The 21,615-nt window shown below is 31.9% G+C and overlaps 1 protein-coding gene across 1 annotated transcript in view; it reads right to left on the bottom strand.

Moving 5' to 3' along the window:
- Positions 1–21,615, bottom strand: part of gukh (NHS actin remodeling regulator GUK-holder) — a gene marked incomplete in the record, with an annotated part of 172,588 nt that overhangs the window by 38,433 nt on the left and 112,540 nt on the right. The window contains 2 exon segments of the mRNA XM_075291400.1: positions 2,574–2,801; positions 12,308–12,618. Of these exon segments, the coding sequence (XP_075147515.1) occupies positions 2,574–2,801; positions 12,308–12,618 (539 nt within the window).

Here is a 21,615-nt window from a genome sequence, read left to right as displayed (position 1 = left end):
GGAGAAAATTATTATTATTATTATAAATTGCAGTTGGGGCTTCTAGAGCATTTTGAAGACGAACTGAATACTTCAAATTATTCCCAATAGGTAAATTGTACTCTTGCGAAGTGAGATGTACCACATTTAGTACAATTGTTTGAGGAATAGATTGATTGAGGAATAGATAATAAAGAAAAATGAAAGTGACTAATATACCAAAATGTCGGGATGTGGTTTCCGGGAAGAAACCTCTACATTTAGTATATTTTACGAACAGATAACAAAACATCATGGAAGAATAATTAATAAATACATAAAACGTTGTTTTATGTTGTTTTGTTTTTTTTTGGTTTTCATTTTTCTGTTATGAGGAATTATCAGTAAAGTATCAATTATCGGCACTACGTTCAATCTAATTTTTTACATCTATTAAAAATATAGTTTTACAAATTATATAAATATTTTTGTTCTATGTGAGTAAGTAAATCTAGACATCACCTAATTTGAAAATCATTTGAAATAAATTGATTTAAATCAATGCAATACTGAAATCTCAATTTTGTTCAATTATAAAGTGATGGATAAATATGAAGTAATAGAAAGTAAAATGAATGAATTTATAAATGATTGATGAGAAAAAGAGAAAGCATGAATGCAACGAAGTTAATTTAATTATGGACCTGAAAATGGATGTAATATGAATGATGAATTGAGTTGAACGAAAAATAATTTTGAGTATGAGTGTAAATAATAAATAATATTTTCGAAAATAAAAAATTGTGGCTTAATTTCTGCAATGTATAATAAATATAGTACGGCATTGAATTTGTTAGGCTGTCTATAAAAACAGATATATATTTTTATGGCTTTATGTTATTTGCTGTAAACTAAATGTTTAATATGCATATATCTTTGGTATGCAAACAATTTATTAATTGAAGTAATAAAGAACAATATTTACATATATGGCAACATAAAGAAGGCCACAAATAACATTTATATATATGTACATGAAATTATTTTTTATTTCCAAACATGCTGTATAATTTTAGGTTTTCAAAAAGATTTTGTTTTTAATTGGTGCTATTACAGATTCTCTGGCAATTCAATAATTTGTTTCAATCTATGGCATTCATATAAAACAAATCATTCGTTTTTGTTTTTTGCTTATTTTTCTTTAAGTGCAAAACATCAATTATGTTATAGTATCTTGCCTATTGACATTGAGGAAAACAAAATGCATTGTGGTCTATTGGAAGTTGTAAATTGAGATGAACACAAAATTAAACGAATTTGCATACCAAATAAAAATTTGGGTATTCCAAATACAGCATAACAAATGCTTGAACAAAATTAAATTTGAAAAAGAAACAAATTAGAATTAGAACATAGTAAAATTGAACAAAGAAATAAATCACAATAATTTCAAATATATTTGTAATGCTTATTTTAATAACTTAGGGAGTGTAGAATAAATTAGACAGATAAGTTAATAGAACAATTAGATTTTAATTATTTAAGTTATACTATATTTGCCATAACTTTGTATATTGTAAACTATAGTTACAGAAAAAAATACTTTCCTCCGGAACGAAATTTGAAACAAACGAAATTCCCATTTCTCTGAATTATTAGTGTAAATAATCCAGACTTTATGACAAACAATGTTTTTAATCGTTCTTATTTCCTTTTAAGGAAAATTAGTATGAATTAAAATAAAATTTCGGTTGTCTACAATATAAATCCTCAGAAAACTCTTCTTTCAGTGTAGGAACGCTAATTATTTTAGTTAGGCTATGCTCACAGACCAATATTTAAGATAAAGAATACTCAAGGTTGATGTTTGGATTGGAAATTGATTAACAGGTTCGATACCTGTACACAGACAAGGAACAATTCACAACAACAAATGTGATCATATTGTTATTCTACATTTTTACGGGGGTTTGAGACAATATTGAACACCATGTCTAGAGTGAAGTGGCCATAGCACCTAGATTAAGAGAAATACGAGACTGAACTGATATTACAGGTAACAATTCGAGATGGTATTATTTCAATGTTAGTGTATGACCGGGTGTCCGACGAAATCCTGTACGTTAATTTCATAAACTATTATGAGAAGTTTATGAAATTAACTAAAATTAATTAGCCTGCTAAAAACGTTCCAAATGTTATCAATAGAATACAACGTTATGGCGAAAAAGTAGCAATTAAATAAACAATTAAAATATAATTTAAAAATTTAAATTCTTTTAAATTTTACAACATAATTTTATAAATATTATTAGAAAACTAAATTAAATGTATATAATGATAAAAAGATTCTAATTAATAATAACAAAGAATAAATATTTCATGAAAACATTAAATCTTTTTGATCTTTCAGTGTAGAAGAGTTTTTATTTTCACAAAGAAAATATGAAGATTTATTTGTTAATGTTTTCATAAAGCAAAGTCATTTTCAAGAAAATCCGATTTAAAGATCTTAGATTTGTTTGTAATTATATATTATACAAATAAAATTTAAATTTATAATAATAACTACGGGTAATAATAGCATAATGGAAAGTATTTTAAATGAAACATACCCATTGGCAGCATTTTGTATTTCCTTTTGATCAATACCGGCTATTGTATTGCGTCGTTTACCGCGCGCTTTACGTGATCTCGAACGTCTCGCCACTGTCTGTACGTCATCGTTAAGATTATTGGTGTCGGGCATAGTGGTAAAGACACCCGTGGTTGATTTGCGAGCCATACACATGCGTTGGAAACGTTTTCCAGATGTATCAACGGATATAACTTCGGCAGGATATCTGTAAAAAAAAATCGATTATATCAAAAGTGCACATCAAGAAACTAATTCATCCACATTGAAATTTCTTCCAAATGAAGTATAATGAAGAAATTGATACACTTAATTATTTGATGTTTGATTTTCGTTTTAATTAAAAAATTTGTTTGAATCAATTACATTTTTAATTGAATAATTTTAATTAATAAAATGTTGATTATATTTTTTTCTGAGTTTTATTAGATTAGAACATATCAAACAGTTTAGATATCCAAGTTCAAAAACGAAATAAGCACGAAGAGTAATACAATAAATTAAATTTAAATTAACTAAAATTATATATTTATCAACCAAATTTTTCATTAATTAATTTTTTTTTATATTTTTAATATTTAAAGATACCATTTGTAAATATTGTAGTATAGCTTTGTTAGTCTGTAGGGATTACTCCATAGATGAATAAAGAAACACCATTACATTTTCCGCTCTCTGTTCTCCGTTTGATGCCATATGTTTGTTGATTCACATTCTTCAACGTATTGTTTTGACACGTGAACGCGTATCTACCATCAAATAAGAGGTAAGCAGGTACCATCATGATATGGTCTTTTATAACGTCTCGGGAAAACTCTTTCAGGATGCCTCATTCTTTTCACATCAAATGATGTATTCTCTGTACATTTGGCGAAAGTTCATCAATAAATTTTTTTCTGAGCCAATGTCATTTCATTTTGTTATGCTTAAAATGTCACTGTTTCAGTGCACAGTTTGACATGCTGTGTTAAATAGAATTGTCTTTGAAGGTTTTTTCTTAAATATTTTTGTTTAATTGAAACTTTATGTTCCTCATCATCTATTGAAGAACTTATCCAGTGCTTGATATATATCCTATACTAGCATTTATGATTCTGAAAACAAAGTAGTTCCCAATGAACTCATCCTATAAGCTCTTACGAATGCAATTCAAGGTCTGTCATAAAATGAGACCAATAAAATCAAAAGTCATAAAAATTTGTTGCAAAGGGGCATGGAGAGGGAAAACACTTGAGTCCCCACAACACATTGGGGGCAACATATACAATTTCAAGGGGAGGCAATAGCACAGAGGATACTTGTCCATAAACAGGCGGCGGCAATGGAATTATATTCATTACCCTACACTGAAAAAACAGTGAACTCACCAGGAAAGAAAACTTAGAAAATTTTAACTAAACAGTATTACAAACGCTAGCATCACGCCGATATCACAAAAATAAGTAAATATTTTTCAACAAATTCAAGAAAATTTATTAGACATAATTATTTTATTTCACTTGGTCAAGAAAATTTTGTAGTTTGAAGGAAAAAAAATGGAGTTCAAAATTGCAAGAATGTCTTTAGTGACATACGAAGTTTAAAGAAATAATTAACTATGTTGTGAGAAATGCGAATTTAGTAAATCTTTATGCTTAATTTATGTATAATTTTTTCCCGTTTTTTTAGTTAACTTATCAAACGTACACAAAAAATTATTGGAGTAAAGGAAACTTTCTCCAAACATAATAATTCCATGAACTAAAATAAAGTTAAATTCGCTTTAGTGAAATAGAGTTGACTTTTTTTGAGTGTATCAGTTCTTTTATTTACTCAGATTTTGTTTGTTTTTTTTTCCAGACCAAGTTCTTCATGACTACATCTATTTGTTTTTTTCTTTTTTAAAGCGTCTTACTTAAAGTGCTAATAGTCATTGGGGTTAAGGGAGTCTTCTGATGTTATTAGCTTTAGTTGTAGTAATACTATTATGGTTGGCCATAAAATCGAAAATGACCACTATCACCCAATGTCGACGGTAAGCCATTATATTACAACACACCGAGTGGTGGCGGTTGCATCTGAAAGGAGGCAACGACCAAAAGGTGTTACACCAAAAATGAAGGCTTGTTCGTTCCATCGATGTTGGGAAGAAAATTTCCTTCGAGGTAGTTGTTTTTATGTTTGCTGTTTTCCTCAATGATGATTACTTTGACTGTTTTTTGTTGTGGTTGTAGTTGTTGTTGTTTGTGTAGTTATTGTCTGTTAACCTTTGTTGTTAACCTTTAAGGCTAATTGTATTCTAAGGCGTCGCTAGTCTAAATCTCCATCCTACCTACGAAAAAAGTCGCAGCTATGATACTGCTACACTACTCATCCTTTTGGCCAATTTATGCTTTAAGTCACGAAGTTATCGTGTCAAGTCATTACTAGGAAAATGTTGGCTAAATTAACTACCGTAATTTTTATTGATCTTCCCTATTGGCGGCCATGTGTTTGTGAGAGAGATTTTTGATTAGCCATTGTAATTCCTATCTCAGACATCAAAATAAAACAAGTACCTCAGGTAATTTTAGATCATAAAATGATGGCACGATGTGTAGCTAGCTAGATGGGAAAATCCGTCTTGAGCAACTTCAAAGATCAAATGCCAACACAAGCTACCTTTTGCCTGAGATTACTTCTAAACAAAGTTAATTACACTAACCCCCATTTTCATGAAGCTCCGTTAGTGCTACGTTAGCTAACGAAATTTTAAACCGTACAATGGACAAATCTGCCATATTGCTAATATAGTCAAAATGCCAGTTAGGAACTTAACTGCTATAATTTTTCAGTTAAAGTTAACCGGAGAGAAGATATTTTCATTTTACTTTCTGTTAACTGGGAGTTAAAGTCTAACGGAGCTACATGAAAATGGCCTTAAATAAAATTAGTTTCTACGTACACAGTTGTTTCAGTTGTTCTTCTTAAACAGAGGAAAGACGAATTTTGCTTTGATCCACAAACTGACATGTATTGGATTTTAAGCATTTGAAGTCCAATCACTAAATCACTAAAGATTTTGTACACCAGAGTCTAATGATTAAAATCCATAGTCAAGTGTATTTGATTCCTTATATCAAACACAAGTATTAGACACAAAATCTTTTCAGTCGTTAAAGTATAGCACTATAATTAATTTCAGTTAAATTAAAGCGAATAAATTTTAATAAAATTAAATAAATTTTAAAGTAAATTAATTTAAGGCAAAATTCATTCAATTATTACAAATTAAATTAAAGGTAAACTTCTAGCGTTATATAAAGTGAATAAGTTTCACGAAAATTTCGGTGATTATGGAGAATAGAAATCCAAGATAGTGAAATTGATTGATTGATGATAAGATGGGCATAATTTAAATTATTAAATATAAAACTATAAAATTAAAATATATAAAATAAAACAATTTTAATTAATAAGTTAATAAATCCTAATTGAACCGATTTATATCCTACACGCAAAGAAAAAAACGTTTGGAAAGCGTGTACCGAAAACGTTTTTCTTTTGTTAGAGTGTTTTGTATTGCTTCGGAAATTTTAAACTTTTATCACCAAAAATATCGTTTGTTACAAAATTTTTATTTTTCAATAAAAAAAAAAAAATAATTTTTGAACCAACAACACAGTCTATTTCGTTTATATCAAGCACTGTTCTTTTCTGACTTTAAGTCCTTAATAAGACACATTCTACAGTTCATAGTAAAAATTTAATATAGTAGTATGTAATGTTGAACATATTTTCGTAATCTTCCGAACATATCTGGAATATATGTAAAAAAAAACTTTTTGGTGTTCGGTCGAAGCAGGGATTGAACCCATGACCCTTGGCATGCAAGGCATACGTAGCAACCACTGCTCCACGGTGACCAATTAAATGTGTGTTTCTGTTAAATAAAGTTTGTTTAATCGGCCCGTGAGCGCCGCAAGCTATGCTATATAAATATAACTTATATGGATAATTGTCTATTGGTGACAATAACAGCTACATAGCTCAGTGGATAGTGTGTTGGCTTACAAATTGCATGGTCCGCGGTTCGATTCTCCGTGCAGGCGAAAGGTAAAATATAAAAAATGTGTAAAATCGAATTTCTTCTACATTGTTTGTATTACAGAAAAAATGTTAAAAACTAAGAACCAATTCACTACCGAAAAAAACCACTTCACTTCCGAAGAATATGTGAGGGAAAATGCGATTAGCCAGAAAAAGATTGTTTTTTTGAATTAGTCTTTATGAAATTGTTTTTACATCCTTCGTTTTGTTTGTTACTGTTGGTTTCTTTCTTTAATCGTTGCTGTTGTTTTCGATTTCAGCTTAAAACCATGCATTGACTAAACTACAAGTGTAGCTTAACCAACAGAGGAAAAGAATGTTTGTCAAATTTATTTGGGCAAAGCCCTATAGACTGCAAGATGGTTGGATGGACGCACGTTTCGGAATTACCACATTCCTCATCAGCATCCTCTACATGCAGCAAAACTATCAACCAATTATCAGAATAAATTCAGGCAGTTCACTAAACCCAAAAGTGAACCACACTTGAAACTTCCGAAAAAAGGGTTTACACGATAGCCGGCTTATACCGAAATAAATTCGTACAAACATATCTCTTTTTATCTATCATATTATTATCATTATTATTTATCATATCTATTTGGGAACCACCGTGGTGCAATGGTTAGCATGCCCGCCTTGCATACACAAGGTCGTGGGTTCGATTCCTGCTTCGACCGAACACCAAAAAGTTTTTCAGCGGTGGGTTATCCCACCTCAGTAATGCTGGTGACATTTCTGAGGGTCTCAAAACTTCTCTAAGTGGTTTCACTGCAATGTGGAACGCCGTTCGGACTCGGCTATAAAATGGAGGTCCCTTGTCATTGAGCTTAACATGGAATCGGGCAGCACTCAGTGATAAGAGAGAAGTTCACCAATTTGGTATCACAATGGACTGAATAGTCTAGGTGAGCCTGATACATCGGGCTGCCACCTAACCTAACCTAACCTAACCATCTCTTTTCCCTTGCCACCGTCAAATCATAGATTTGAGTGCAGTGGGCTGGGTTTATTTTCAGCGTGCTTCCTCTTTTTTCATTCGTTTTGTTTGTTATTGTTGGTTTCTTTCTTTAAAAAAGAAAAGAATAAACGTTTATCACAAAAAGTATAAACTTTTCATCCAAATAAACTTCCTTACAGCGAAAAGCAAATGAGAAACGAACTTTGTTTGTCTAAAATTTCGTTTGGGAGGAAAGCATTATTTTTTTGCGTGTATAAAACTAATTTGATTTAAACTAAATCCATATAAATGAAACTAAAATAAGATTAATTAAGTTAAATAAAAGTAAAATAAACTAAAGCCATTTACAGCATTGTATTATTATAGTTTAGTCGGTTACCATCTGTGATATCAACATAAGTTTTACTGTGATATTAGTTTAAGTAAATTATTATTGCAATTACTAAATATGTGTGTTTATGTCGTACTGTAGTAATCGTAATAATGGAAGTATTTATTTGCAAATGTAATTGAAGATAAATTGAATAAAAAATCATCCCTGATGAAGCTGGAAAGAATCCCAGCGAAACGTTGGATGAAAATAATGGAATAATTCAATACTTGTTTTATTCGCATTCAAAAATGACCTTGAAAGCCCAGAGAAAATATATACAGAAAGGTTAATAATTATAATAAGGTCGATAAACTAAATAATCTTGTGAAATGCAAAATTAATTAAAACTAAGCTAAGTAAGTAAACTAAATTTATTGTTTCTGTTTTTATGAGGTTTTTAAAGATCGTTCTCAACGAATAGAAGAACACTTTAGCAATAAAGTTTTATGAAAGCTGAGCTCAAGCCCTTTCCAATGAGCCTAGTGTCTATATATGGTATATTTAATTAAATAATCAAAAAATTTAGGCTGAAGAGAGCTTGCAAATCGAATAAAACATATTTTTCTAGTTGCGGGGTTTTAAAATCAGGGTGCCGCACTAGCTCTACTCTCGAAGAAAAGTTTTCTTTTTAGAAAAAAAAAAACGAAATTTTCTATTAGCGCTAAATTTTTTCTTTAAAAGTAAATGAAAACGATTAGATCATTTTCAAGTGTGGTATAGCTTAATGCAGTGACAAAGTACTACAATAAGAGCTAAAGAAAAACTTTAACCACAAAATTGAGATTTAATTAATTAATGGTCATATATGTGGTGAAAAAATATTCAATTCTTAGATTCGTAACCACTGTATATAAGAATTGAATATTTGTTCACCACATATATGACCATTAATTAATTAAAACTCCAATTTGTAGTCAAAGTTTTTCTTCAGCTTTTATTGTAGTAGTTTGTCAATCCCAGCATTAAAATATATCATACTTGAAAATGATCTCATATTCCCAACCATATATATGATGGGGATGTTACAGTATAGCTCAACAATAGCAGTCATCAAAGAACACTAAATGCAACATCATATTGCCACTTGCATTGTATTTAATGGTATTCATTACACAGGTATGTCAACGATGTGGTTCCATGAAATCTCTGAGCATTGTATATTTCAATCACTTCCAACTAATTTACATACGAGTACTACAATTTTTATTATTTTATGTTACAAAAAAATCAAATGGGAGACCGAAATAATAGAGTAGTTACAATGCCCCTTTTCCCTTCTCTAGCTCCCTATGGATGATATTGTCGGATGGACGTTTAACCGGAGTGGTAGCCATCATGCTTGGCTTTTATGCTAATTTAATTTGAATTTAAAATTGCTATTTATTTACCAGGTACTCAACCATGTTAATTTTAGTGGTTTTTATGTTCGTCAATAGAGATTTCGTGTGTGCCTATGCTCTTGGACGGATAGGTATGGCACCTTAACCTAGGGCTTAAAGCGAACCTATGCTGTGAAGAGGTTACCTTGATTTATTTCAAAGAGAAATCGAAAAATGTAAAGATTGAGGTTTCATCACGTTTTATTGGGCATCCAGAATTTGTTTGTTGTTTTAAACAAAATGGAGACCTCCCAATCACATTGAAGAATTACAAAATGCCTGAATAAATTTCATGAAATCTGAAGAGCTTTATTCTTGCGTAATTGCATGGGTGGTCCTCAATATAGGTCATTAATTTTTTATGAAATAATATCCGCACGCACAGAAAAACATGTTTGGACACGGTTGCCGCATCCATTTTATACTTATCTAGAGCATGTAATGTAACCATGTATAATTTTCGAGCAAAGAAAAATGTATGCTGGCCATAAGCATTTAAATGGTTCTCAAATGCCGCAAACATGTTTTATTATTTAAATTATAGAATTTGAGACCATTACATGGTCAGGAAAATCATGTACCTGACCATTCAATTTTTTCTAATTTTTATAGGTTAGGTATAGACATGTCTAGAACCATTACATGGCCATAAAGACCATGTACATTTTTTCGTGACCATTTTTTAACTATTTTGCAGCGAAAAGAATTTAATAAAAACATTGAGTAGGTACACACGATTTTCATTTTGCGCGTCAGTCGCGTGTTGATTGTTGCTTGGAATGGACGGAGAATACCATAACATTTTAGATCGTGACCATTATTTTTTGATTCAAACTAAATTATTTTTATCAATATAATCAAATTTTAAATGAGGACAATTTTATTTTTTCTTAGAACCATGTTCACTGAGCAAACATGGTTGCAGGTGAAAATGTTACATGGTCGCCGCAAAAATAGCTCTTATCATAAAGGGTGATTCTTTTGAGGTTAGGATTTTCATGCATTAGTATTTGACAGATCACGTGGGATTTCAGACATGGTGTCAAAGAGAAAGATGCTCAGTATGCTTTGACATTTCATCATGAATAGCCGAACGATCTTCCACAACGTCGAATTTTCAGTGAATGGGCCCTAGAAAAGTTGGCAGAAAATCCGCTTTTTTATCGACAAATTTTGTTCAGCGATGAGGCTCATTTCTGGTTAAATGGCTACGTAAATAAGCAAAATTGCCGCATTTGGAGTGAAGAGCAACCAGAAGCCGTTCAAGAACTGCCCATGCATCCCGAAAAATGCACTGTTTGGTGTGGTTTGTACGCTGGTGGAATCATTGGACCGTATTTTTTCAAAGATGCTGTTGGACGCAACGTTACGGTGAATGGCGATCGCTATCGTTCGATGCTAACAAACTTTTTGTTGCCAAAAATGGAAGAACTGAACTTGGTTGACATGTGGTTTCAACAAGATGGCGCTACATGCCACACAGCTCGCGATTCTATGGCCATTTTGAGGGAAAACTTCGGAGAACAATTCATCTCAAGAAGTGGACCGGTAAGTTGGCCACCAAGATCATGCGATTTGACGCCTTTAGACTATTTTTTGTGGGGCTACGTCAAGTCTAAAGTCTACAGAAATAAGCCAGCAACTATTCCAGCTTTGGAAGACAACATTTCCGAAGAAATTCGGGCTATTCCGGCCAAAATGCTCGAAAAAGTTGCCCAAAATTGGACTTTCCGAATGGACCACCTAAGACGCAGCCGCGGTCAACATTTAAATGAAATTATCTTCAAAAAGTAAATGTCATGAACCAATCTAACGTTTCAAATAAAGAACCGATGAGATTTTGCAAATTTTATGCGTTTTTTTTTAAAAAAAAGTTATCAAGCTCTTAACAAATCACCCTTTATTATTTTGCTCTTCGAATATGATTGTGACAATCACGTTTCTTCTCTGCGTGCGTTAACTATTAAGTAAAATCAGATTTTAATAAGAGCTACAGTGCCACAATAAAAACGAACATAGGTTTAATTACACAGTGCAACACAAAAATTCCAAACAAAAAATCACTTATCCCAGTGGAAATTACTCGATGAGAAAAGTAATTTCTGGATTTAGCTACATTGGTTGCCGTTCGTTCGTTATGAGGCTGTATAATTTTGTCGTCGAATTCGATTTTTAGCACTTTTTCTTGCAATTTGTCCATGGCCATAGCTTGAAAAACGATGTAAAGACTGTAAAGACAGTTAAACAAATGATTGATAGTTTTTAAATTTAAAAATTATGGAAACAAACACTTTTAATTTTAAACTAAAACATACACACGGCCATCTCCGTTAGGCTTTAACTCCCAGTTAAAAGAAAGACAATTGCAGATATCTCCTTTCTCGTTTAACTGACAAAATTTCACCAGTTAAGTTCCTGGCATATGAATATATAGGCAGAATGAATGACATGTTCTCAGTGTCTTCATGAAAATGGGGATAAGTCAGTTAAAAAATTGATTGAAAAATAGTTACATTTTAAATTAAATTAAATAATTAATTGAGTTTTGCAATCAACATCAATTAAATCTTTGATTGAATCAATCGAAAAATTAATTGTGTTTTGTAGTAAAATTGAAAATTGCTAATGAAATAAATAATTTTTTAATCAAGTATTTTTTATACCTAATTAAAATTGTGTTTGAAACTATCATTTTCTTGATTGATATTTTTATTTTCTTTTCCTAAAAAATTAATTGGATCAATTAAATTCGTGATTGAATCAGATAATTTTTAGAATGTTTACCTTGTATGTTTTATGTGCGCTATACCACTAAGTTGTAAATTAAATCACTCAGCACTCATTAATATAAGCCCTTTTATTAATTTGGAACTCATAGATTATATGTAACACATATAGAATTAATCTCTACAAATAATCTATCCAAAACCTACCTTAATGCTATAATTTTACATTGTTCCTCGGGTGAGGGCAGTCGATGATTTAAAGGCACATCGTTATTGATATCGTTAGGAATATGACTGTTATCGATTAATGTATTATTGACATCAACGGAATATAGGGCATCTACAGCATCAGCTGATAGAACGGACGGAGATAGGGCCGGTGATAGGACACCATTATCACCAATAACCACAGAGGTGGAAATGGATGTATCCACATGGTGCATACAATCGGGCGTAACTGTAACATCGCCTAGAGCCTCGGCAGACGTCCATTTGCGTAAATCTTCTATGGCGGCGGGCTGAAATAAAATACAAATAACAATTATGTAAAAGTATTGTATTATTTATACATAGAAAAAACTAATTTCACCAAAATATTTCCAATCAATTGTAGTTTTAATTGTAGTTTGAAAAATATATTCAATTAAAAATTTAATTAATTCAACAACTTTTTTAATGAAAACAAAAATAAATAACAAAAATTAGTTGTATCAATTATTTTTTAATTGGATCAATTATTTTTTTTATTGACTTTGGTGATTGATACTTTCATTTCTGTGATTGAAGACATTTTAATTAAAAATTAATTAGGTCAATTAATTTCGTGATTGAATTCAAAAACTATTTTTTTCTGTGTAGAATATAATATGGAGTTCGTAATAATACTGAAAAAATTTGTTTTGTTTCATAGATTGCATTTATTTTTATATTGTTTTAAAATCTTTAAAATATAGTTCAACTTCAAAGCATAATAATCTTAGGCTTTATCTCAACATTTTATTGTTAAACTAAAAAAATTCTCCTTTGTAGACTATTATACTGGGAATGAATTGTTATTTATCTTTAAGATAATAGTTGTAGAATTATATTAGAATCTAATATGAACTCAAGACAACGGACGAAAGACTTAGGAACCATATAATGGTCACCCTAACTATGAATTGACTGTTGGCTTTTGTTTCTGTTTTGCATGTGTACATATTTTTTGTTTGCAGTAATGAGACTTACTTTATACTAACAAAAGGATGAATACCCCTTTTTACAGTGTAAGTGTATGTAATCCTTTACCAGAGCATGAAGTCAAAAATTAATTCAAATGACATTTTTTAAGGACGAAACCAACTCCATAAAACCCCGTATTTTTAATAGAGCATGGTAGTCCCCATAAATATTTCACACTTCTTGATAACAGCTTGCACACATAAACCTTGGAAGGACCTCAAATTATAAACCAAAATATAGAAAAAAAATTGCCCAGGGTAGTTTGCCGTCTTCTCCAGATTGTTGGCAGCCTATTTCTATTTGTAGACGTACACGCACAGAAAAAACATGTTTGGACATGGTTGCCGCATCCATTTAATGCTTATTTAGAGTATGTAATTGTCGCGAAAACCATGTATTTTGTCTTTGTAAAAATAATTTTCGAGCGGAGAAAAATATATGTTGGCAATAAGCATTTAAATGGTTCGCAAATGCCGCAAACATGTTCTATTATTTAAATGATAGAATTTGAGACCATTATATGGTCAGGAAAATCATGTACCTGATCATTCAGTTTTTTTTACTTTTTTGCAGAGAAAAAAAGTATTTTTATATTTTACGTATAGACATGTCTACAACCATTACATGGCCATAAAGACCATGTACATTGTTTTCGTGCCCATTTAATTTTTTAATTTTTTTGCAGCGACAAGAATTTTATAAAAACATTGAGCAGGTACACACAATTTTCATTTTGCGCGTCAGTCGTGTGTTGATTGTTTCTTGGAATGGACGGAGAATACGGAATTATTGTGTTAATTTATTTATTCAGAAATGGCACGTGGTTTTATGTGAATACAAAAAAGGAAAGTGTAGTTGAAAAAAATTTACCTGAATTTTGTTCTGCATTTTGATATATGGTATAATTTATTTTTATTTGCAGTTACATGATGTCTGCGTTTGTACATTTGATGGGCTCGAAGTAAATATGGAATGATTACTTATTGTTGAAATTGAACCAAACTAGAGTGTGTAAAAATATGTGATGTTTGCTTGCACGACATTATAAATACAAATAAACAATGAATTAGTTTATAAATAAATAAAAAGAAATAAATAAAGTTGATTTTGTGTTTTCTTTTCTCAAGTGGCGTCCTTTTTTCGACGACGAAAAAAGTTTTTTCAAAAAATCAAAACATTTTAGGTTGTGACCATGTTCTTTTAACTAGAAGAAAAACATTTTTGACGAATAACATATCATTTTAGATCGTGACCATTGTCTTTTAATGGAAACAAAATTCTTTTTTATCAATATAATAACATTTTAGATGAGGACAATTGTATTTTTCTTAGAACCATGTTCACTGAGCAAACATGGTTGCAGGTTAAAATGTTACATGGTCGCCGCAAAAATAGCTGCTATCATATTATTTTGCTCTTCGAATATGATTGTGACAATCATGTTTCTTCGCTGCGTGTAGTGGGTTTTATGCGGAAAAGAGCATTGACACTTTATAATAACTAAGCCAAGAATGGTATGTGGCGAAAACTTAAGGTTATTTTATGTATATAGACTGTATTACAAAAATAATAAAATAAATATTTGTAAAGTGTTTGTATATTATTTTCAAACATATGTAGCAATTTCGACGAATCATTCCCATAGATTTTTGTTATTATTATAGTACAATCTGATCCACCCCATAAACAAAATTAATAATAGAAAAAATTGCACAACAAAGCTGTTTATTGGACAAACCGTTATTAGACAAATAATTAGACATATTAAATTAGACACTGATATCGTGTTGCAACTTCCAGGCAATAGTACGGAAGTAAGTGTGGATCCAAGAGAGATGGAATTGAATATAATAATTCCGGATAGCTGAATCAACGGTTACTCTCTGCGAGCCAGTGTGGTGTAATGGTGCTCGCCTTGTATTGAATCATGGGTTTATTCCCACTTTCGACTAAATACTAAAAAGTTTTTCATTTCTTATTGCAGTGTTGTCAGATGAGTTTTGAATTTTCCCTCCAAATAGTAAAAACAAATCCAAAATTGTTCTAGACTTTTTCAAAAAAATTGTTAGAAATGTAAATAGGTGCAAAACGGGGTTGAAAACATTTTTTTTAAATCTTGTAGTGATACACTTCAACACGAAATAAGTCAATGCATGAATGTTTTACCACCTCAGTAATGCTGGTGACATTTCTGAGGGTTTCAAAGCTTCTCTAAGTGGTTTCACTGCAATGTGGAACGCCATTCGGACTCGGCTATAAAAAGGAGGTCCCTTGTCATTGAGCTTAACATGGAATCGGGCAGCACTCAGTGATAAGAGAGAAGTTCACCAATGTGGTATCACAATGGACTGAATAGTCTAAGTGAGCCTGATACATCGGATTGCCACCTAACCTAACCTAACCTATGAATGTTTTAAATCAAAATAATTAAAAAATATGTAAGTAAAAATTCGGTTTATAAAGTTTAAAAATAAACAAAAATACAATTCAGTAAATATATACGTTATCCGCCAAAAGAATACAAAATTTCTAAATCTTCTGCAGTTACAGTGTACAATTTGTAAAATTGTGACGGTCATCTTGTAAGGAATATTTAACTCTAAACGAGTTTTTCATATCAACATAAGATTTTTAAATTTTTTTCTTTTAACTTTCTCGAACATTGAAAGTGCTATTTCAACAGAAATGAAATTAATATTAATACATACTTGCTTATATTTAGGAACTTGGGTAGACTTCCCGATTTTTCCCCAACCTAGTTGAGCATTATTTTATTTCATAAATTGTAAGATACTTTTAAATGTTACCGCTAAAAATCCCCCCAAGAGTGAAAAAACCCTACATTTTGGGGGAAAACTCCAACCTGACAACATTGTCTTAGTTTTTCAAAGCCTCTCTAAGTGATTTCGCCGCAACGTTAAACGCCGTTCATACTCGGCCATAAAAAGGTGGTCCCTTGTCATTGAACTAAACATAGCATCGGACAGCACTCATTGATCAGAGAGAAATTCACCACATGTGGTCTCACAATGAATTGAATAGGTGCCGAAAATAACACTGATTTTTGTACTGTTGTCTTGAATTTAGCAAAAAATTGGTACGGTCTCATAAAATTATTCAAATATTTCAAGGCGAATTCAAATTCTTTTAACCAAATAATTTTGTCTGACAAAATGTTTGAAACAACATTTTTGTCTATCTGCGTTAAAAAAGCGGTATCTAAAATAATACATTTATAGCCTACATTTAGGCTATAGAAGAAAATTTAATAATGGGAGTTTATTAACACTTTCTACCCTTTCTTTAAATCCAATGATATCAGTAATCACAAAACAAATGCCAAAATGTCTTTCTTTTACTTTTACAATTAAACTTTTTAAACCTATTGCCTATATTCCTGATGTCATTTTTTTTCTAAGATTGTAAGGCACACCTTTAGGGTGAACAAAATTGTATAATGTGAAGGGATTAGGGAAATGAAAAGATGCGAACGATAAAAAGTTAACCAATTAATTTGCCAAAAACTTGATTTAGCAACATGATTATGGAGTAGTAGAAGTAGAAACAAGTATATACGGCCGTAAGTTCGGCCAGGCTGAATCTTATGTACCCTCCACCATGGATTGCGTAGAAACTTCTACGAAAGACTGTCATCCACAATCAAATTACTTGGGTTGTGGTATCTTAAAACTTCTTAACATCGTTTTCTAAATTGTGAATTATTCCATACGTGGTATATATTAGACAAAAAAGTTATGTATAGGTAAGTCTACAAATAATTACGAATCGACATGGACTTTTGCACGGTACGTAGAGAGCCAGAATTGAAATATGGGGGTCGCTTATTTCGGGGCTATATAGAATTATGAACTTGATATGGACCAGTTTTTGTGTGATTGGGGATCGATTTATCTTAGGGCTATATACAACTATAGACCGATATGGACCTAGTTAGGCATGGTTGTTAACGGCCATATACTAGCACAATGTACCAAATTTCAACTGACTCGGACTCCTCCAAAACCAAATCTCGGGATCGGTTTATATGGGGGCAATATATGATTATGGACTGATATGGACCACTTTTGGCATGGTTGTTAAATATCATATACTACCACCACGTACCAAATTTCAACCAGAGCGGATGAATTTTGCTTCTCCTAAAGGCACCAGAGGTCAAATCTGGGGATCGGTTTATATGGGGGCTATATATAATTATGGACTGATATGAACCAATTCCTGCATGGTTGTTGGATACCATATACTAACATCACGTACCAAATTTCAACCGAATCGGATGAATTTTGCTCTTCCAAGGGGCTCCGGAGGTCAAATCTGGGGATCGGTTTATATGGGGCCCAAATATAATTATTGACCGATTTCGATCAGTTTTTGCATGGGTGTTTAGGGCCATATATTAACACCACGTACCAAATTTCAACTGAATCAGATGAATTTTGGTCTTCGAAGAGGCTCCGGAGGTCAAATCTGGTGATCGGTTTATATGGGGGCTATATATAATTATGGACCGATGTGGACCAATTTTTCCATGGTCAGAGACCATATACTAACACCATGTACCAAATTTCAGCCGGATCGGATGAAATTGGCTTCTCTTAGAGGCTCCGCAAGCCAAATGGGGGATCGGTTTATATGGGGGCTATATGTAATTATGGACCGATGTGGACTAATTTTTGCATGATTGTTAGAGACCATATACTAACACCATGTACCAAATTTCAGCCGGATCGGATGAAATTTGCTTCTCTTAGAGCAATCGCAAGCCAAATTTGGGGGTCCGTTTATATGGGGGCTATACGTAAAAGTGGACCGATTTGCAATACCATCGGACCTACATCAATAACAACTACTTGTGCCAAGTTTCAAGTCGATAGTTTGTTTCGTTCGGAAGTTAGCGTGATTTCAACAGACGGACGGACGGACATGCTCAGATCGACTCAGAATTTCACCTCGACCCAGAATATATATACTTTATGGGGTCTTAGAGCAATATTTCGATGTGTTACAAACGGAATGACAAAGTTAAATACCCCCATCCTATGGTGGAGGGTATAAAAAAAACAAATCTGACATTGAAAAATGTTTATATAGAAAACTATCTTTTAGTTACCATGACATAATATTAGTCATAGTAATAATAATAATTAGTTTGCATACAAACGTATATACTAACTATATAGCTTATGTCTATACTCAGGCATTGATCTATGATATTAAAAAATTTAAGAAATAGCCCTTATATAAATCCTACGCTTCATTAGTTTCCGTTCCAATTCAGACAAATAATAAAAATTGATTGGGAAATCCTTTCAGTTTAATGAAAAACTATAAAAGTTCAACGAAAACAAAATCAAAAGTTTATTGGCTGTGCTTATGTGTTCTAAGCTGATTAGAGGCAATTGTGTGGAATAAAAACGAAAGGTTTACACAAACATACACAATTAGGTGGCAAATATACGAAAGCCATTCAAAATACGAGGAGAACACCTACAATCTAGAAAAGTCCGACAATTATTAGAAATGCCCTGAGAGTATAATAGAGTTGTTTATAATGTAAAAAATAAATTCAATTCAGTGAATTAAATACAGAATTATATAAATTGTATGTATCCCACTTAGACTATTTATAATTTAATTTAATATAATCCATTTCGGGAACTCTAAATTAAAAGTTAGATTGCGTGACAGTATTTGAAGTATCACATATCACTTACATTTTCATAAAATCTAAATAATTTTACTTGGTTTTGATGGAGTTCAAAATCGCACATTGCGACTTTGGCGGAAGTGAAGAATTGAATTTAAATTTATTTCTTTTAATTTATTAATTAATTAATATATTTAAATAGGGACCTCATATCTCATAACAAAATTTAATTTAAGCTTTTCAATTTAGTTTTGATTAATTTTAATTTACATTTAATGAATAAAGGTAGAATTACATACTATGCGTTCAATGCGTACAATGCGTCCGATGATTGAAAAGTTGAAATTTCTCTTTGAAATCAAAAGCTCGAATAGTCTGCCGCAAACAGAAAAAATCAACCCTTCCATGACGCATGGTGTGCAATTCAACCTTAAGTGTGACTTATAAATGAGAAAGTATGAAATTTAAAACACATTTAATATAAAAATTATCTGACATTATTTAATATTTATTTATTGATATAATAGTACAAGTATTCACTTATAACTGTACTACATTTAATTTAAAATTATTTTATTTTTAATACATATTAAATTTAAATATATGTTGGAAAAATATAAGTGGGATATAAAGTAATTATATAACGAAGATATTAACCAAAAAATAAATTAAACAATGTGGTTACAATAAAAACAAAATATATATAAAACATTTTAAAAGGAAAGTAAAATTGAAAACAGGAAAAAAAATCAAAATGACTATGTGAACACATAGGTCATAGGTCCAGGAAAATTATTATTATTATTCATTTGTTGGCACATTATTACACAGTCGAGTTGTATATATGAAAAATTGTCTATCCGACACCAGATATCTAGTTCTAAATGGGGTGAGGCAATTTAAACGCGATGAACGAGAGAGAACTATTCTATCATACAGGTACTTTGGTTCATCTCGATAAACAATTTTATGTAAAAGTGACAAACAACGAAATTGCAGCAGATTATCAAAAGACATACCATATAGACCCTTAACACAATGCGATACACTGTCATACCTTTTCACTCCATAAACGAATCTGTCTATGTCATTTGTCACTGTTCGTAATTTCCTAGTGTGCTCCGAATCGCAATTAGTATACATTTCATAGCAATACATTAATCTAGATAGTGTGCCTTGGCTATCAATTGTCGGATGTATTGTGGAATGAAATTTTGAACAGCCCACAAAGAGCGAAGCATACCATATGTGCTCCCTACTATACTATCAATACGTCTATTTCATGATAAGCTATGAGCTCCCTACTATACTATCAATAAGTCTATTTCATGATAAGCTATTGTCAAAAACAATACCTAAATTTCTAGCATATCTTGCATACTCTATTATACAACTATTAAGTGTCATTGGCGGAAGTGTGTCAAGGTCGACCGTATTTCTTGCAACTACTAAACATTTCGTCTTAACAGGGTTAATTTATAAGCCATTTCTCAAGGGCCAATGAGCGATTCGTTCCAAGTTTATGTTGTCGATACATGTTCCACAATCGGATATTTCGCATGAAAAGCATAGCTGCACGTCGTCCGCGTATATGTGGACTTGACAGTCCTGAGGTACCTCAACTATATCGTTGACATATAAAGAGAAGAGCAAAGGACCCAAAACAGAACCCTGTGGCACACCTCTCGTGAGCTTCATTGGTCGCGAATAAATTCCATCTGCAACAACTATTTGCCTTCTTCGACCTAAGTAGGAAGAGAGAAGTGAACATGCAGTACCATCAAAGCCAAATCTTACACTAAGTTTTCCCAAAAGCATCTTGTGACACACTGCGTCGAATGCTTTGGAATGATCCAAAAGAATAAGGAAACAGTGCAACTGCGACCTGATCGAAATCCCGACTGACGATCTGTCAGTAGATTATTGTGTTGTATATAATCATTGATTTGCTTAAACATGATGTTCTCTAGAGCCTTGGACAAGAATGACAGAATGGCAATGGGTCTATATTCACCATTAGATTTGGGGGTAGGTATAATCTTTGCACTTCTCCAGCTATCTGGATATGTAGATGTCATTATAACGTAGTTAAATATGTGTGTAATTATAGGAAGAATGAATGGTAGAAGCACTTTTAAAAATCTAGGGCCAATATTGTCCAATCCCACAGCATTTGACTTAATGTCCAAAATCGATTGAAGTGTGTCACTCTCGTTCACACATCTGAATCCGAAAGTATTTGTGCCATTGGGAGAGCCTAGTTCCTCATACAATTGTTCATCTATAGGAGGTATATCAATGTTAGCAAATTTTTGATTGAGTTAATCGGGATCTAGAACAAAGGACTTAACAGTTTTCGATTTACCAATTCCTATATTCCTTATCTCCTTCCATTTCTGCTTACTGTTCACTGCATTATTAAATTTCTCCCCGTAATATAACCTTTTGGAATTCCTAACTCGGTTGACTACTTCTCGTCGTAGTGATTTAAATTCTTCCCGCAGCATAGTATCCTAAAACGTTTCCAATGTCGATAAGCCTCTTCGCGCCTCGATATCAGTTTTCTTATGACATTATTGAGCCAAGGTTGTTCCTTAGGTCGAACGGATTTTACTCTAAGGGGTGC

This window comes from Haematobia irritans, chromosome 1, assembly GCF_050003625.1.
Source record: "Haematobia irritans isolate KBUSLIRL chromosome 1, ASM5000362v1, whole genome shotgun sequence".
Lineage (NCBI taxonomy): Eukaryota > Metazoa > Arthropoda > Insecta > Diptera > Muscidae > Haematobia > Haematobia irritans.
The sequence above is the reverse complement of the archived record's forward strand: the minus strand, read 5'-3'. Positions and strand labels throughout refer to the sequence as shown.